General features: G+C 38.3%; 1 protein-coding gene across 49 annotated transcripts in view; it reads left to right on the forward strand.

Annotated features, from left to right (window-relative positions):
* The window catches only part of TBC1D1 (TBC1 domain family member 1), a 99,289-nt gene extending 88,768 nt beyond the window's left edge, over positions 1 to 10,521 (forward strand). For all 49 annotated transcript variants that reach the window (XM_086891016.1, XM_086891023.1, XM_086891030.1 and 46 more), the window contains 4 exons: positions 106 to 265; positions 4,441 to 4,610; positions 7,285 to 7,455; positions 8,738 to 10,521. In XM_086891016.1, the coding sequence (XP_086747142.1) occupies positions 106 to 265; positions 4,441 to 4,610; positions 7,285 to 7,455; positions 8,738 to 8,935 (699 nt within the window). In that variant the 3' untranslated portion in view covers positions 8,936 to 10,521. The remainder of the gene's footprint in view (positions 1 to 105; positions 266 to 4,440; positions 4,611 to 7,284; positions 7,456 to 8,737) is intronic.
* The last annotated feature ends 6,963 nt before the right edge of the window (positions 10,522 to 17,484 follow it).

A 17,484-nucleotide genomic window follows, 5' to 3' on the forward strand; every position in this document is an offset into this window, starting at 1 on the left:
TTGACAAATACCTTTCTCTGTTTCTGACAAGTATGAAGCATGGTCTTTGCTATTATGAATGTTAAAACTCATTGATCTTTAGAGTTTTGTTCTTGTTCCATGCAGATCCAGATGTACCAATTGTCTCGACTTCTTCATGACTACCATCGAGATCTCTATAACCACCTAGAGGAACATGAGATTGGCCCCAGCCTCTATGCTGCTCCCTGGTTTCTCACCATGTTTGCCTCCCAGTTTCCCCTTGGATTTGTATCCAGAGTGTTTGGTAATTCTTCATAAGACTTCTCCCTGTTCTTTCTGAAGTCTTACATTTGGAATCTTGTTATTAGGAATAGCATTATTATCCAACCTGTTTTAGACATCCAGGAGAAATACTTTGCTAACTGTGAACAGGAGAAAAACAACAGGAGTCATCCTGTGGAGTGTGCAGTGTGTCAGTAAAACTGGAAGAGAGGAGGAAAGTAAACTACAGTCCCTAATGTCTTTTCTTCCTCATTGTTACCTTTTCCCACCTTGTAACCACTTTTAGAGATGTAAAATTTGATGCCATGAAGGCAGCCATTGTATTATGACAATGACACTTCAACACCAACAATTAGTTATTTCCAAGCTAAAAAGAGATGTAGCAAAGGCATCATCTGAGAAATATGTCCATTTACTCCATTATCATAATTACCAGCAGTGTCAGCAGAAAATTATCTTGAGGATTATGTTTTAAAACACACAGAGAGATGGCCCTTGCAGTGTAATTATGGATTTACTCTGCAGAAATACAAGACATTTAAACTATGTTTCTTATCTTGGCAATTTTAGTTCCAAAAATGTTTGGAATCATCTGGGATTTAGTTTCTAAAGTCACATCTGTTGCCTATTTTTAGAATCTACAGAAGCTTTCCTTTTTAATTAAATGCCAATTAAAAATTTACCTTGATGCTTTCTTCTGGATGTATATTTCATAGATTGGTGTTTGATAGGATGCTTTGTTGTTTCCTTTTCAGTTGTTTGTTTTTCAACTTCATTATGTGGTACTGGATTGTCCATAATGAGTGGGGTGGATTGGAGCTTTCTCCCCAGTTCTTCTCTTCTAGTGAGAAGCTAGTTTGATTTGCCTTAGTCTCATTTAAGAGATGCAATGAAGAAACTATTTATTTGTGGATTAATATTGACACTTTCCTGATTTAAAAACAATGGTCCTGCCTACCACAAATAGTAATATAGAGCTCCAGAAGAACAAACAACAGTTCTGTTGAAGGACATGCTAAAAGTAAGGCTAGAAAAATTCATAGTGAAAAGAGCTGTATGTCCCATTATTAACATCCAAACTCATGGGAAAACAGCATGTTTTTTTCCCTGGAAGAGTTCAAAGCAGGTTAATGAACTTCAACAAGTATGTAGCTGACAGTAATAAACTGTAGAATCATGAAGTGCTGTATGCAAGTGTCATATATCAAGTTTATGATTAGCTCATCTTTTTGTTATTCTTAATCTTTCATAGTATGGTACATGGTAAGAAGCATTTGAATGGAGCAGTTGACTGTAGTGAGGTTATAAAAGTGCCTTGTGTATCCAGTATATTTGGATTTCTGCCTTAATAGTCAGATTAGTATTTTCTCTGTCATTGAAGGGATTGTAGAGCTTTAGAAAACAAAGACTTTGCCTTAGAATAGAAGGCACGGAAGCATGATCTTCACATATATGATTTTAGGTCAAGAAGAGAAAAGCATGTGTGACACAAACTGGTGCCTCTTAGAAACCTCTGATGTTTTTTAGAAAGTTCAATGTGCCAACACTTGCAGTTTTGTATTTAGTATTTTCATTAAATTCAGTATTTCCTTTGTATTTAGTAATTTCCTTAAAACAGTGTTTACTGGAGCTATGTAGGTTAGGAACATTGGACATTCTCTTACGTTAGAAAGTAAAATCTCATCCTCACCCATATTAAAGATTCTGCAACACAACTTTAAACAAAAAAGGCTAGAGCTATCACTCTGCCAGTGGCTTTAGCATTAGCAGCATGGCAAGTTAAAATCCAGTCATTTTTGACCTATGTCTTCATGCACTTTTGCAGAACATACAAAATTTTATTCTTCATTTACTAGAACCCTTGAGAGGAAAGAATATTGATGCTGAAGTAACTGATTTATAGATTACTAACAGTTTGAGATTGCACTGCCATTTTCTAACGTGTTATTTCTGAACCTCTAGTATCTGAAACTAGCCTGCTGCTATTTAATTATACAGTTGTTACAGACCATTCCTTTGGATTTCCATAAAGTGTGCTTTTTGCAGGCATCTAACAGGCAATATGTAAAAGAAGTGGGTTAGACTGTTTTATGAATCAAATAGTAAAACTCCTTTTAAGTTTTTATTTCTGTCCAAACTTCCAACACTTCTCCTGAGCAGGAGCTGGTGAAAGTACAGTGTTAAGAAAGATGTGTTCTTTAGTACCCCTGCTCACTTACTAATAGAGGAGATAGAGCAGTGTTTATTTTGTTTCAAGATGGTAGATAAAACTTGATTTTTTTTTTAATCCTGTAGACTGTCAATCATGCCGACATTAATTTGGGTACCTTCACTGTATTGTTGTTGGCTGGGAGCCCACTTAATATGAAGCATGGAGAGCGGATAACAAATAGGTCTTTGTTAAGTACTTGCTGTTTTAAATGAGAGAGGGATTTCAGCTGTGTTATTACCAGCTCAATCACATATACATTAATTAACAACTTTTAGGTCACCTTGAGTTAATCTGCATGTCATTATGGAGCAGGTGCTGAATCACAAAAACATTTTTTTTATCTCACAAAGTGTTTTTCACTTTGTGTTTCTAGCTGTTCTTCAGTATTTCCTGTCCTAATATAGAGCTTTCTCTATGAATAATTTTCCCATAGTTTTGAGTTTCAATAGAGAATTGAGGCAGATACCATCACTTTTTAATAATTTCTGCCACTGGAGTTCATATTCAGCTCAACACAGAGCTGAAAAATGTTACACCCTTTTTAGGACAAACAGCAAAAAAGTGTGAGATTTGTGGTTAGTTTTCATTTGTGCTTTTCTTTCTTCGAGAGACATGCAGAGTTATGGCCTCAACATTGCAAGCTGAAGAGTGAAAGAGGGGAATTTCATTATGATACAAATTTGGAAATAGAGTTTGGTTTTACTAAGAAAAGCTGTTAGCCAATGCTTTCATAGGTTCTTCACTACATCAGAGATAACTGTAGTTTTACTAGTAGTTGTTTCCCTTACAGCATGGTGGGTTTTTTCTACCTCTCTGCTTTACTCATCTTTTTTTTTATCTTTTTTAATATCAAGACATACCTTTTTTTCTTTTTTTTTTGTGCCACTGTGCTACTTCATATGTGATTGTGGCTACAATCACAGCTTCAAATACAAAGTGGGGAAAGAACAAGAGAGAAGCCCTTTCAAAGTAAATTATATTTAGGAAATATGATAAAAACCCCACAATATCTTCTATTCCTTTATCACTTCTATCAGTATTGTTTCATTTTTTAGGTGCTTGTGTCTGTAGCAAGGTGAGTCCTTCAATGAAACCAGGAGCAGATTCTGAGTTAGAGTAGCAGGAAAGTCAAATGGAGGGCAATACAGATTTGGTTTCTTGTCTGATGCCTTTATTGCAGACTTATATTTCTTTACTCTATAAATACATAGGCACTTTGGAAAAGAGAAGACAGGGAAGGGCATTACATTGAAAAGTCACTGTATACTGTGGCTTCAGTGTGCTTGGTATGCCAGGTGCTGTCATTGCAGGGCCACCTGCAATATTTACACTTGAGCTGTATGAGTAAGATTTCAGAGCACTTATTAGTATCATTATTAGCATATTAACAGAAGTGGTTGAGACACATAATAAAAATAAGCATGTGCACCTGAAACTTGAAACTACTGGAAAATGTGCATTTAGCCTCATGTGCTTAATGTTGTATCGTCGTTTTGTTGCTTTTTCCACCACTTGAGAAAAAACCAGAAATTCAGATCTTTAGTTGTGTCTTCAGGTATAGGTTTTTTCCCTGTTGTATTACAATTTTTAAAGGGCATTCAGATTATATTTCTATTCAAATTTATATTCCTACAAACATCAAAACAGCCCACTGAATTATAATATGCATAAAAAGTGGCAACATTGGTAAATTTGATTACCTATTTTATTGCAGACTTAGCTTAAACTTGAATTGCTTTTTTTTTTTTTGTGAAAACTCACTAAACAAATTAGTGATTGTGTTAGTCAAGTGTGCTATTCACAGTAATAATCTTGATCCTATAAAACTTCTAAAGCCATAGCGAAAAGCACTTGTCCAGCACAGTGTATCTAATCTCCAGATCACTCTTATCAGAAGTTGTTGTCCTTCGACAGTTTATTGTTTTGATATTCTTTTCAAAAGATGTGATTGCTTTATATAACCTGTTTTTTCCTTGTTTTCACAGATATGCTTTTTCTTCAAGGATCAGAGGCTATATTTAAAGTGGCTTTAAGCCTTTTGGGAAGCCACAAGCCCTTGATTCTGCAACATGAGAATCTAGAAACTATTGTTGATTTTATTAAAAGCACTCTCCCCAACTTGGGTTTGGTACAGATGGAAAAGACCATCAGTCAGGTATGAAATAAGCTGAACACATCAGAGGTGTGCAAAGGAGTGCTCCTGTTCTCGATAGAAAAAGCAGAACAGCTACTTAAACCTGAGAACTCTCTTGTAGTTTGGAAGATGTTGGAAACTTTTGGAAGCAGATGACTTGTAAACTAAGATGACTTAGTAGCTTTGTATGGTATTGTGACCACTGATTATTGTCACTTTATGAAGCCTTTAGTGAAAATTATTTATTTTTCATCTTCCAAGTCGCATATCAGAAGCAATAATTGACTTAGAATATCACAAATGTTACCCTTACTTAATGAAACTAGAAACCTCTCTATAGTGACTCTGTCTCTACTGGCTTTTATGGTGCTGCCTCAGTATGTACCAACAGCACCTTTGTAGATCTGTCAGGAGTGCGTGGGTTGTGACCCATGTTGCAGGAGTTGCAGTGGGTTGTGACTCTAGACAGCAAAACTTGGAATCCTTGATACAGTTATTTTAAACAGCAGACAAGAAAAATAATGCAATATTGCCAAGATAGCAGAATAGTAGAGGTGATACTTATGGAATATGAAAAAATCAGAAATTATTTTAATTAAGGCTTGCCTGCTTAAAAACCCTTAGTGTTTTTACGCTTGACATCTAAACTGCACCAGGCAAAGAGAAGATGGGCTTTAGCCAGTTTTTCGGAAGGCCTTTGTGGTCCAGAACCTAGGGGCTGCACTGTGCAGAACCACAGATGCTGACAACCTCCCAAGGGCTGCTGGAGATCGAGGCCTGTGGGTTGATAAAGAAAGTAGCAGCAGCAGCACAGTGCTCTGCAGAGGGCTGGCCAGGGGCTCCCTCCAAGCCCTGGCAGCAAAGCTCCTGGGGACACAGCTCACATTAGGGCCAGAAAAATGACTCCTAGTGCTTACTATCAAAGGAAGGAGATGAGGACTAGAAAGTCTGTGCAAGGGGAAGGAAAGCAAGGAATTTCCAGTGGGAGAAGGATGTATGTTACCTGCCAGGCTGAAAGACCTGCAGTGCTTAGGTGGCCTGCAGAAAACCCTGTGCTTTGAGCAGAAGGAGCAAGAGATGCTCTGTTTAGGCAGCCCTGACTGCCCTAAACTTGAAGTGGGTAGGTAGAAGTGAGTAGAATGAAGAGCAGTTCCCCTGCTTTGAACAGGGCTGACTTTGAAGAGAGCAGCTGGTAGACCAGCCCACAGTCCATACACAGCTCCTGGTTTAATCCCCATGGTCTTCATCCTTCTGCAGCATGGCCTTCGGTTCTATGCCTTAACATGCCTTCAGTTGGCTAGGTTTCAAATCAAACTTTTTATTGCCTCATGTTTCCCTGCTTTCAGATTTGATACTCTGGTTATGACAGCAGGGATTTCCCTCCCTCTTCAGGAGCACAGAGTCTAGAAGTGGCAGAGGTCATGAGATGAAATAACACCCTGCCCTGCTGAATTGCACTGCTTGTTTTACTGAAATTTCAACAGGGTGTCTTCTCCAGAGATGCTCAGATTGACAGAAAATTAAAATTCCCTATGTGTAATCAAACTCAAATTAAACTGTATTCTTTCTGTGCATAGATGCCCAGTATATATGTTTCTGCTGTCATTTAACAATGAGATATTTTTTTATTGGACATGTGACAGAAACATTTCATAAACCGATGTTTTCTTTAACCAGTAGTTAAAGTTTTGTAGACAGAGCAGATAAATAAAATAGGCAAATGTTCCTGTTACTTTTAACAGGTATTTAAGATGTGATTTGACATTTGACTCATTTTCAAGATGAATAAAGTACAAGAGGTTTAAAAATAAAGAATTACCCTGGAACTTCCATTCTTGGGCTATTTTTCAAATACATTTTTTAATCAACTTTTATTTCTTCTATGTTCTGTGACTGGCACACTTGTCCTTTTAATTTACTACCTTCTTCTCTGCTTGTAGAGGAGATTGGAGTCATAGTTATGAATAATTTGAAGGCAGATGCTTGCCAAAACCTAGAAAAAGGAAAAGAATATAGTAGGTTTTTTCCTTTGGGTCACTCTTCATCTCAATTTATTTATCTGATTTTAAAATAAAAGGTTTTCTTAATGTTCATGGATAAGACTGACCATTTGTTTCAGTGATTTGTAGTTAATAATAGAAATCTATTTTGATGTTACATAATGTCTTTGTTAAGTGTGTTAGTGTAAGGATAGATAATTTTCTTTCAGTCTGTAAAAATACTATAGAATCATAAATAAAGATAGCAAAGTCTACTGTTTTTTATTTAAAGCTTTTATTTTACTTAGCCTTACATTTGTACATGTGGCAGATGTGTTTGGACCACACTTTTTCTGAACTGATAACTAATCTGGGTATGACTGCAAGGGTTTATACCAACTGAGATGTATTAAATTTGAAAAGGGGAATACCCTACAAAGTCCACACCCTTGAAACCTTTAGTGTAAGTAGTTTTGCTTAAGTCAGGCAGCGAATCAGTAGCGAAGTTTTTAAGTAGATCCAATGCTAACGTATTGCACTCTGCTGCCTCAGGCTTGCCATTTCCACAATAGGAAATGTCAATGCCAAAAAGTAAGTCCTTTTTTTGTATACACTGATTAAATATCTAATTTAGATCTAGATCAATATATTTTAAAGCCTTGAAAGACTATTGTTTTTGATCTGCACATACCTAATAATATTTTTATATACAACAGGTGTTTGAAATGGATATTGCCAAACAGTTGCAAGCTTATGAAGTTGAATATCATGTGCTTCAGGATGAGCTTATAGATTCATCTTTAAATGACAATCAGAGACTGGATAAATTAGAAAAGGCAAACAGTAGCTTGCGCAAACAAAACTTTGATCTTCTGGAAGAACTGCAGGTACAATTTATATTTCATATATCCTTAAGATTCTAGTTTTCTAATTTATACACCTTTTCAGAAGATACTGTCCTACACTACATCACAGGAAGGGTTAATGTTTGGTCTAGGGAATTTAAAATATAGCCACTTAAATTTTTACTTACTTTAGCCTTCAAAGTTTACATGCAGAAGAATTTCTGAGAGAAGGGTGGTTAGAGCATATACTTGTAATTAGTGAAAAGTTGATTCAACACACTGCCTCTTCTCTTGTAATTAAAATCGTATCTTTAGATATCATGGGGACTGTGGTTGAGCAGGGAGGCTGTGACTAGATGACTTCCAGTGAACCACGACACCTTACAACCCCACCAGTCTGTGATTCTGTGATGTGATTCTGTGATGTGATTCTGTGATCTTTCACCCACTCCTGTCCCTATAGACCTGACAGCCTTAAACAGTTTATTATGAACCTCCACTTGAGTGCTGGCAAGCCAGCAGCTAGAATCACAGCAGGGAACTTAACTATCTAACCCTGTGCTGTTGGAGCAATCCCTTTGTCTTGGAGGTGGGCTTCATCAGACTTTGTTTCATAGGGTGGAAGGTGACCCATTGCTGATAGGAGGAAAATGCATCATCAGATAATGTGGGTCAATACTATTTGTCCCCAATATTTTGTCCCCAAAGGCTGAACTTTTTAACCCATCACAATTACATGATGGGTAGTGGGTTCATCAGAAAGGCAAATACTTTGCTGAAAGCAAAGACCACCCTATATTCATGTCTCCAAATGTTATCCAGTGATGAAACTTCCAGATATCTGATGTTGTCACAGTACCTACAGGTCTCACATGATCAATTTGAACAATCTAATACTTGGTTTCACCATGAAGTAGAATGCCAGTATGTGCAGCCTTTTGAGGGAGTTTTTGAAATTTTCCACAATTTGTTTTCCATTTGCATATTGCTCTAAATCCTCTTCTTTGCCTTCAGACCTGGCATTTGTTGGACTCAATGTTGAGTTGTCTTTGTTTTGCAAAGCAACAAGTGTGGCTGGCCAAAAATATCTCCCAACTGACCCATATATGCTCATCTTAACCTGCAGTTCTTTGGTATAAAATTTGCAGATTTGGTAACTTTCTAATTTCATTACTTTACATTATATTCTGAGTTTATTTTCTAAAGTATTTTATATGTATTCACGTATCTCAAAAAATAGTTTAAAGATGGTTTCAGTCATTAATGAATTTACTCTTTTTTCCCTTCCCATCCTTTCTTCCCTCCTATCTTTTTACTTTGATAGGTGGCTAATGGCAAAATCCAAAACCTCGAAGCTACAGTAGAGCTTTTATTGACCAATGAAGGTAAACTGAAGCAGTCCATTCTCACTCTTGAGCAGGAGCGAGCAGCTTTGCTGAAAGCTGTGGAAGAGATGCAAAAAAAGATGGGTGATAGAGATGGGAAGCCTCTACTTGCTAGACAAGAACTGGCTGCTGACTGACCTGCACAGTTGTAAGGGAGCAGAGAAGCTGAGCAAGAAACAAAGGGAAGAACTGAGTCATTTTGTCATGATCCATGGGGATTTGACGTTGTCATGTTTGTTGTACACGCCTTACTGTGGCAAAGCAAGATATTGGCATGGTGGCTTCCCTATCAGAGAAGCTGGTTTACTGGGGAAAAGACTCTTCTCTTCTTAGTATGTAGAAATGCTGTGAGGAGTAAGGTGCCACATAAGAAATAGTAAACAGGAGAAACTTACTAGTGCGTGCAGTCCTACACAATACACTGTAAATATGGTATGGATTCTTCAGTAAGTGCTTCTAAACCTAAGTGCTTTGGGTTTGTCACATTTTTGGTTGTGTCTGGATCACCACCATGTTAAGTAGGACATCCTTTAGAAGGTATTTGGAAGAAACAAGTCAGTGTAAATGGATGACTGCCCCATTGCAGCTATGCAGTGGTAACATTTACAGGTGATTTGTGATTAGACTTGAGATTTTTGACAGTGTAATTCCCCTACAGCTTGGCTGGGTTCTGTTAATTATGTTTACACCTCAGAATGCTTCCTGATGCTCGAAGGTGTCAATCCACTGGACTCCAGGGAGCTGGACATTTTCATATGTAACTATGCATAACTGGGGGCTGCCTTCCTTTTTTTTAACTATGTTGGTTTAGTATATTTCTTGTTTAACTACCATTGATTTAGTATATTGTTAGTTAGCATTATCTGATAAGCATTCTGTATATAGTAACTGCATTATTCTTAACAAAATATACTGACATTATTTGCTGAAGCCTGTGACTCTTGCAGCATCATTCTAGGATTTATATTCAGACTCCTCTAATTTTATCTTATTTATTTCTGATCTGCTGTGTGATGTAAGACATCTTTTTTGCTGGGAAACTAATGTCCACTGTCATTTTCTTCCCCTTTATTTGCTACTCTGTGCCCACCCATCCTCTGAGAAATGTAAAGACTTTTTCTGAAGAAGTGGAGCTATTTCAAGAGCTTCATGGTGTGCCAGATATTCTTAAACTGTTTCATAAAGGGTATAGAAGTTCTAATTAGGACACCATTATTTTTGCAATGCATCTTTCAAATAAGATTACATATCTAAAAAAGGTCTCACTTTCCTTAATGTAAAAGTAGTTTGCAAGCCAGTTAAAGCAACACTTTGCAATAATACCCATAGTTATGCTGTTGTTTGAGTTTGATTGAGAATTAGAAATATTGCCATGGTTTTTTTCAGTCCCTAAGCACTGAGTTAATAGGCACTAGTATTTTGTTACAGTGGACATTCACACAGGATATGATTTTTATATGTTTGGGTTTTGCAAGTCCACTTTGTATTCATTTAGTATTGAAATTCCACATACATCAGTTATTATTAATCCATTTACCTCTTAAGCTTGTTTTTTAAATTTGGAAATCCATAGTGAAGCTTACGCTTCATGTTAAAAATCTTGTCGTAATGGACCTCACTCATACTGTTAGATCACTCAGTAATGTATTTTTACAGCATAATGCCATAGTTCATACACTGACTTTTTAACAAGAGCAATAAAAATAATAATAATCTATGCCTATATCTATGTTGTTACATTTTTTGACTTTGAAAAAAAAAAACCACAGTGGGTGGGGTGCCAGTTCAGAACCACATAAGGTGAGACTTCTCCTGGAAGTACTGTACTGTCTACAGTGGTTGTTAATTTCCATTCAGCTCCCTGGTACAATGGAACAGGTCTTTCTATGTAGTTAGAAAAGCCTGAAGTTGCTTGTTACCTATTTACCAGTCATGCTTTCTGAGAACAGTGTCTCTAGTTCTATCTAAGTGCACTTAGTAATGGGCTTACACAAATTCTCAGTAAAAGGCTTTGGACTAAAGCGGAAGGGAAGTAATAACACTTAGCAAGTTCTCAACTCTGTAAAAGCTCTGGGCTTTTCCTTCCAGAAGTATGAGGAAGAAGTAATAGAGCCTAGAGCTAGTCCCAGATACTTGATACTCCAACTGTGCTGTAGCTGAGCATCCTTAAGAATATGTAAAATTAGATCTCCTATTTTCTGAGTACCAGAAATCATCACATACTGTCTTCCATACAAACAATAATTTCTGATTCAGAGAATATTTTTTTAAAAAGCCACCTGAAAATCCAAACATTGAATCCCTCAGCAGAAACAGCAAATGAACCACTCCTGGAAAATTGAAGTTGAAATAATCAACATTTTCTCCATATCACTTCTACAGATAAAAATCCTCAGCAGTGATGCTTAATCTTTGAAGTAAAAAAATAACAGTGAAGAAGGAGGGAAGGAGTTCATTGGTATGTGCAACTTAGGCTTCCAGAGGTGCATGACAAAGGCAGCAAGGGATGCAGTGTAAGCGTGCTAGTGAATCACATGGATGCATGCATGGATACATGTACTCCAGAGAGAGTGTGTGTGTAGCCAGAAGTGTGGAAAGAACTAATGCTGACCTGTGGGACAAGAAAAAGGCAGGATCTCTGAAACCTCTGCAGTGAGCAGCGCTGCGTGTATGGAGGACCAGCTGTGGTGTGTTGCGGTCACCCAGTTCTGGTTTGGTTTTCTTCCATCTAGTGCGAGTGACTGTGGTAGGTACCTGGGACTCCCCATGCTTCTGGCTCTTTGATGTACTTCTGTATTTTGCCCAGTTGTCTATTTCCAGAGGTCATTATTTAATACAGAATCTGAGAAATTATACAGTGCCTATTGTGGGAAGATCAAAGCGCTTTCATAAAGGCACAAATTCTCTTGTTTAGAGAGAGAATTGAGTCACAAAAAAGTGCAATGATTGCACCAAATACTTCAGTTTCTCACTGGTTGTTGGCATCCAGTGCAATCCAGATCTAAGTCGTGTCAAACGATCTTAGTGTTTTTCTGAAAGATTGCTCCAGAAGATCTGTAAGGTGTACTTGGTATGTCAGGCAGTGTGCTGCTGAAACAATGTAAAATGGGAAACAGCCCCTGGAACCTGGTCCTTTGCTGGCAGCTATTCCTCCCTCCCAACAGTAACTCTCTCAGTCCCACTAAAGCATGTTGTGTCCTTACCAGGTACCTCCCAGCACCCACCAGCTCTTGCTTGACACACGCTGGAGTGGAGGCACTGCCAGCAATCCTGAGCAGCAAGGACTGTAGCACAGCAGTCAATCAATATCCTTGGGATTTATTTCAAACAATAATCTGGTAAGAATTGCATTATTTAAGTCACAAAACTGCAGCTAGTAGGACTCTGAATGAAGGACAGTAGTCTCTGCATGGCAAAGAAGACAAGACAGCTAGCTGGTGCTTTTTCTCCTTTGGAATCTTATTCCATCATGAAGTGGAGCAAGGAACTGAATCCAATTCTTTGTACTTCAAGCCTGCTACAGTAGGTGCTGCAATTCCACTGTAATAAAATAGCCTGGTATGTCAAAATGGCAGAGCACACCACTTCTTAGCCAAGTCAGGTGGGATACTGTCAGTGCCCTCAATACATTCCCCTCTCTGCTGGAGATTTGACTGCTTAATTAGATAATGCAGACATCTGGCTTAGAGGCACTTCAGGCCTCCAGCAGCTTTCAATCATTCAACAGAAAGCTGGAAAAACCAAGGTGCTTTTTCCCGCTTAGGCACCTCCAGCACAATGGTTGCTCTGTGTAACACGGCCCTTACTAGTCTCCCATCCACTTCAAAATTCTATGCTCACGTTCTTTTCCACATCAAATGCTTCACTGTATTTGCAAATACAGTTTTGGTCCTGATGACACCAGAAGAAGTGCTTGAAATGAAAATAATACATTTTGACTACAGCTGGATGAATGCCATGGTTACTTGAGGCACCTTAGATCATTGCACAGCATTTATATGGTGTCACACCCATTTTCTTCAACAGAGCTTCACTAGAACAGGTGCATGGGAGGGAGAAGAGCGCTGGCAGCCAGGCCAAGAATCAGGAGTGCAATCCAGGCATTGCCTTCAGAAAGCACATGTGTAGCTTACACCCACTAAGTTTTACATAACCTAAATCAGGGTGGATCACTAGGTACTCATTTGCTCATGTAGCTGCCGGAAAATGTTCCTTTCATCTAGACAAACCTGAGGCTGCGAGAATTCTGTGCCTCAAAGTAGGCCTTTCCAACATAACCCAGAGCAAATCAAGATGGATTTCATTATGTACAAGACTCTAGTTACTCTTTTGTATAAATGCATTTTTCCTTCTGTCTAATTGTATCATATATTTTCATGGTGCTAGAAAAGCATTGGGGCTATAGATGCTGAAAGATTATGAAACTCCTCTTGCAGAGAGAACAGAAATTATTAAAATAGGGCTTCTGGAGAAGCTTGTACTAGGTTCCCCATCCCTGATTTTTCTCATGCATCATTTCAGAACCAAAGAGGTTTTAGGAAAATTTAATTTATTTTTTTTTGATTGGGAACAACTGACAAAAATGTGCTGACAACAGCTATTGATCCTAGGTTCAACCAGATGTCTATTTCTTTCTGTCACTCTCTAGAACTCTTCTGTAGTACCTTTCCTTTTGTTAACATTTCAGACTGCTTGTCTGCAAAGGAGATAATACATTTTTCGTTTCCTAGCTAAAAGCAGAATATGATAATTATCTTGTATCTGTCTGCTGCTCTGTTACTAGAGAGGCAGCGAGTTGCCATTTCTCAGGAGTTATTTGCAAGTCCTTCTAATCAAGATGGTCCTCAGGAAGAAAATGCCTTGCTACAATTTGGTTAACCCTATTTCTTTTGGAAGCAGGGGAGGGAGAAGGAGGGGCAGGGGTTGACTGTTTAACCACCATTAAGAAATTTCAAGTTCAGTCTTCTCAGATTTTTTTTTCATAAGCTGTTACAGGATGAGTGAATGCTAGAAACACTCCTATATACAGTATCTTTTATCTGTGTTTCCAGCATTTGATGCATTGGGTGTTGTTGGCTCTGTAGATAGTGGCATTTCTTGTAATGTTGCAGATTTGAAATTGCCACGGTAATGGTTGTCTTAAAGAGAGTTTCTTCCATGTACTAGTTAAGATGAGCTGAGTAGCTCCAAGAGTGAGCTTTTGGCTGGGACTTTGAGGTCATGAAGGCACAGATTCTTGGTGGGTTTAGTGGTACATGTATGTCTTCCCAGCTCATTATTGACAGTTTTCTCTTAGGGCATATCACAAAACATCTGCAAACAAACAAAACCTGAAATGCGGTTGTTATTTAGTGTTTAATGGCCTGATAACACAAATTGTCTCTGGTATTTTTTGATAAGGAATCTTAAATGGTGGTTTCAGTGGTTAGAGACTGAGGTAACCGGCAGATACAGAGGAGCAGTGAACCTTGCAAATGGCAAAATAGCAATGTAATTAGTATGTAAGTACAGAATCATTCTAGAGCCTTTGAAGTGTATTCTATATAGTAAACATGTCCAGCAAGTTGTTAATAGACATTATGCTCATTTTGAGAGGAGGAAAAACCAAGATGCTTATTAAAAAGGGAAAGAGATGGGCTATTAAGAAAGCATGTAGGGCCAGACAGGATAAAGCCATGACGTTTTCAAGACCTGCAGTAGGATGTCTGATGTACCATAAAGAGGTGAGTGCAAATACCCATTCAAATGAGAGGCAATACGAATCTGAGCATAGTGAAATAATTGGGATAAACCTCAGAAAACCTTCAGGTTTTTTGTAGTTCCTGATGGAGCTCATAAAGGCAGGCTTCAGTTGTCAGCAGGGTTTTTCTGATAAAGAAAATGTTCTGTTCTTTTCAAACAGCAGCGAAAGTCAAGACCTGATTACATAACATAGTCATCTGGTCAGAATGATCTGCTAGAGTGGAAAATTAAAGAAGACTTGTTATACAAAAATATCTTCCATATCTTCCAAGAGCTTCTGGTGTATCTCTGGGATGTGCTGACATCTTCATCATGCTGAGAATAAGCTTCCATACTATGTAGAGATCAAATAATTCAAGTAGCAAGTTCAGCCACAGACACTTAGAATATGTAACTTTGCTGGAGCTTACATGAAGGCAATCCATGATGATGATCTATTATTATACAGCCCCTGCTGGAGCCATTTTTTAGTGATACCTGCTATCTTGCCTTGCATTTAATGAGAAAGTTATTTGCTCACAAATTTGTGGTTTATTGTTGACTCTCATGTTTCTGACCTTAATTTCATTGTTTGGCATTAAACTACTAAACTATGTCAAAGGAAGATTGCTTTAATGCACTGACTTTGTAGGAAAACAAGAAAAAGGATGGTGAGATACATAGGTGTTTTACAGTGCCTGAACAGAAATTATAGCTGCAGAAACTCTAGGTGGTCCAGTCAGCTCCTGCAGGATTTAATGGGATAGAGTGATGGAGTCATACATAACTGCTGACTTCAGTGTTACTGCATGCTGGCTTAGATATGCTGGCTGGCATGAAAGGTGCCATAGCTAGCCATTACCCATACTCTAGTAGCTGCCAAGTTTCATATAGGGTAGGAAAAATAAGTCAGTTTTAGCCTAAATCAAGCAGGCTTAAACAGCATCTGCTATCCTCAGAATATCTTTAGGCATCCAAAATTATTAGCATTTGTTTAAAAGGAAACAAACAATAAAAAAAGCACCAGCATTTCAGATTCTCTCCTTATTTGTTGCAGCATCTCAATTCCAGAAAGCAATACCATTTTAACTGGGGGCCAGTGTTTAAAAGACATGACTAAATAGGTACAAATTAAGGCAACATCTGCTTAAAATTGTGGGCAAAATAAGGAGTATACATTTGGACATTTGAGTGGATCTGTGCTAATTATTATTTACTGAGTTTTTATTGCAAGTACAGTAAATCCTTGTTCCCCCTTTTCAAAAACTTCATGCCTCAACAAAAGATAAAAACTTCCATTGTCAGCGTTTGCTTAAAAAAGAAGTAGGAAGTTCTATGATTAAATGAACATAAGTGTATGTGTGAGAAGGAGGAAATGAGAGTTTCAGAAGCACTGAAAAGAGCTGACAGCAGGGATTTACCCAAACCTTCTGTATGACCTCCAGAGAAATCCCAGCAAAAAACCTGCAACAGCTCACTGCTGTGGGCTATGAATTTCAGGAATTTTTAGTTACTGCAGTGACTAAAAATTCCCTCAGAGAGAAGGTAATACAATACTTTCCCTCTTCTGTATTCCCCTCCCACCAGCTACTCTATCTTGCAACATAAAGATGGGACATGCACACAACACAGACATAAGCCAAACATCTGCAAGCTCTGTTATCTGTCAGTTGAACACCCTGTCTTGATGAGCCAAACAGTCAAGAGGAAAAAGCGTCACTGGGGACTAAGGTACTTTCCTCTGTGAGCTGTGAGGTCCACGAGAGTCACTGGCTCTATACTAATGCCAGTCCTGTGCATTTTGGTGAAGTATCTCTTCTGGAAAACCAGCAGCATATGATCTAGCAAGTGTCAAGAGATGATGACTTTTTCATTTTGCATGACAGTTTGATCTAGAAGGGTCAAACAAGAACAAAACATTAAAGACCCTGCAGAGCCAAAAGATTTTGTTGTTGTTGCTGTTGTTCAAGCAGATTAGCCATTGGAATGGAGTTCTTAGAAGATTTTATATTTTCTCCCAGATTTCCCTCATTACCAAGCATGGTTTCTGCCCAGAAATTGTCGGCACTGCCAGCCCTCTTCCCTAAGGAAACTGAGGTCATGGGCAGTCCATAACCTTTTATGCATACCAGGATCTTGCTCTTTCAGTCGGGAAAGAAGGATGTAAGTTAGACCATGTACCATTCCTGATGAATGGTTCCAAATTCAGCCCCTCCTTTCCATTCCTGATTCCTGGCTATTTCTCAAGGTGTATCTCCACAATTCTCAAGAATCCAACTTACATGATGTGAGATCTGAGATATACTAAGCCTTCCAAAAGAGGTAGTTACACCTTATTGCTCTGTTTCCTGGCCAAGTTTATCAGTTTGAGCTCAGTGCAGTCCCAAACTCATGCCAGTACATGATTCCCATTTTGGAGTTGGCCTGTGCCCAGCTAGCTTGGAGTACAGAAAGATCTTGCTCATGTCAGCCTACACCATTCCATGTTGACTTACCTTGAGTGTTGAGAAGTTGAGGTCAGCTTCAAGACTCACTAAAGTACAGTGAGCATTCAGGCAATATGAAGCATTTTACCAGCCCCTGACCATTTATGTTAAGGGCTTGTGTACAACCTTTCATTTTTCATAATTATAGGAAGACAGGCACAGAAATTGTACGGGATGCTTCATTGGTCTTCTGCATACCCGTGGTTAGTCCTTAATTTCTGTGTTTGTAGGTAACATACTTGTTCCAGCACCCACTGGGAACTCATATTAAATTTGCTGGCAATGGCCATGGCTCCTAAGGTCTTTTCAGTCATTTTTTATCATCCCGAGATTTATTCTGTAGTTATGACATAGGTTATTCATTCTCAATTATGTAATTTCCACTGCATTGAGACATTTTGTTTCCATTGGACACGATACCACTATAAGAATCAAGACCAGTCAGAAACCTTCCTAAGCTTGTTCTTCTGAAACATCAT

Source organism: Cyanistes caeruleus, chromosome 5, assembly GCF_971803275.1.
Source record: "Cyanistes caeruleus chromosome 5, bCyaCae1.hap1.1, whole genome shotgun sequence".
In the NCBI taxonomy this organism is placed as follows: domain Eukaryota; kingdom Metazoa; phylum Chordata; class Aves; order Passeriformes; family Paridae; genus Cyanistes; species Cyanistes caeruleus.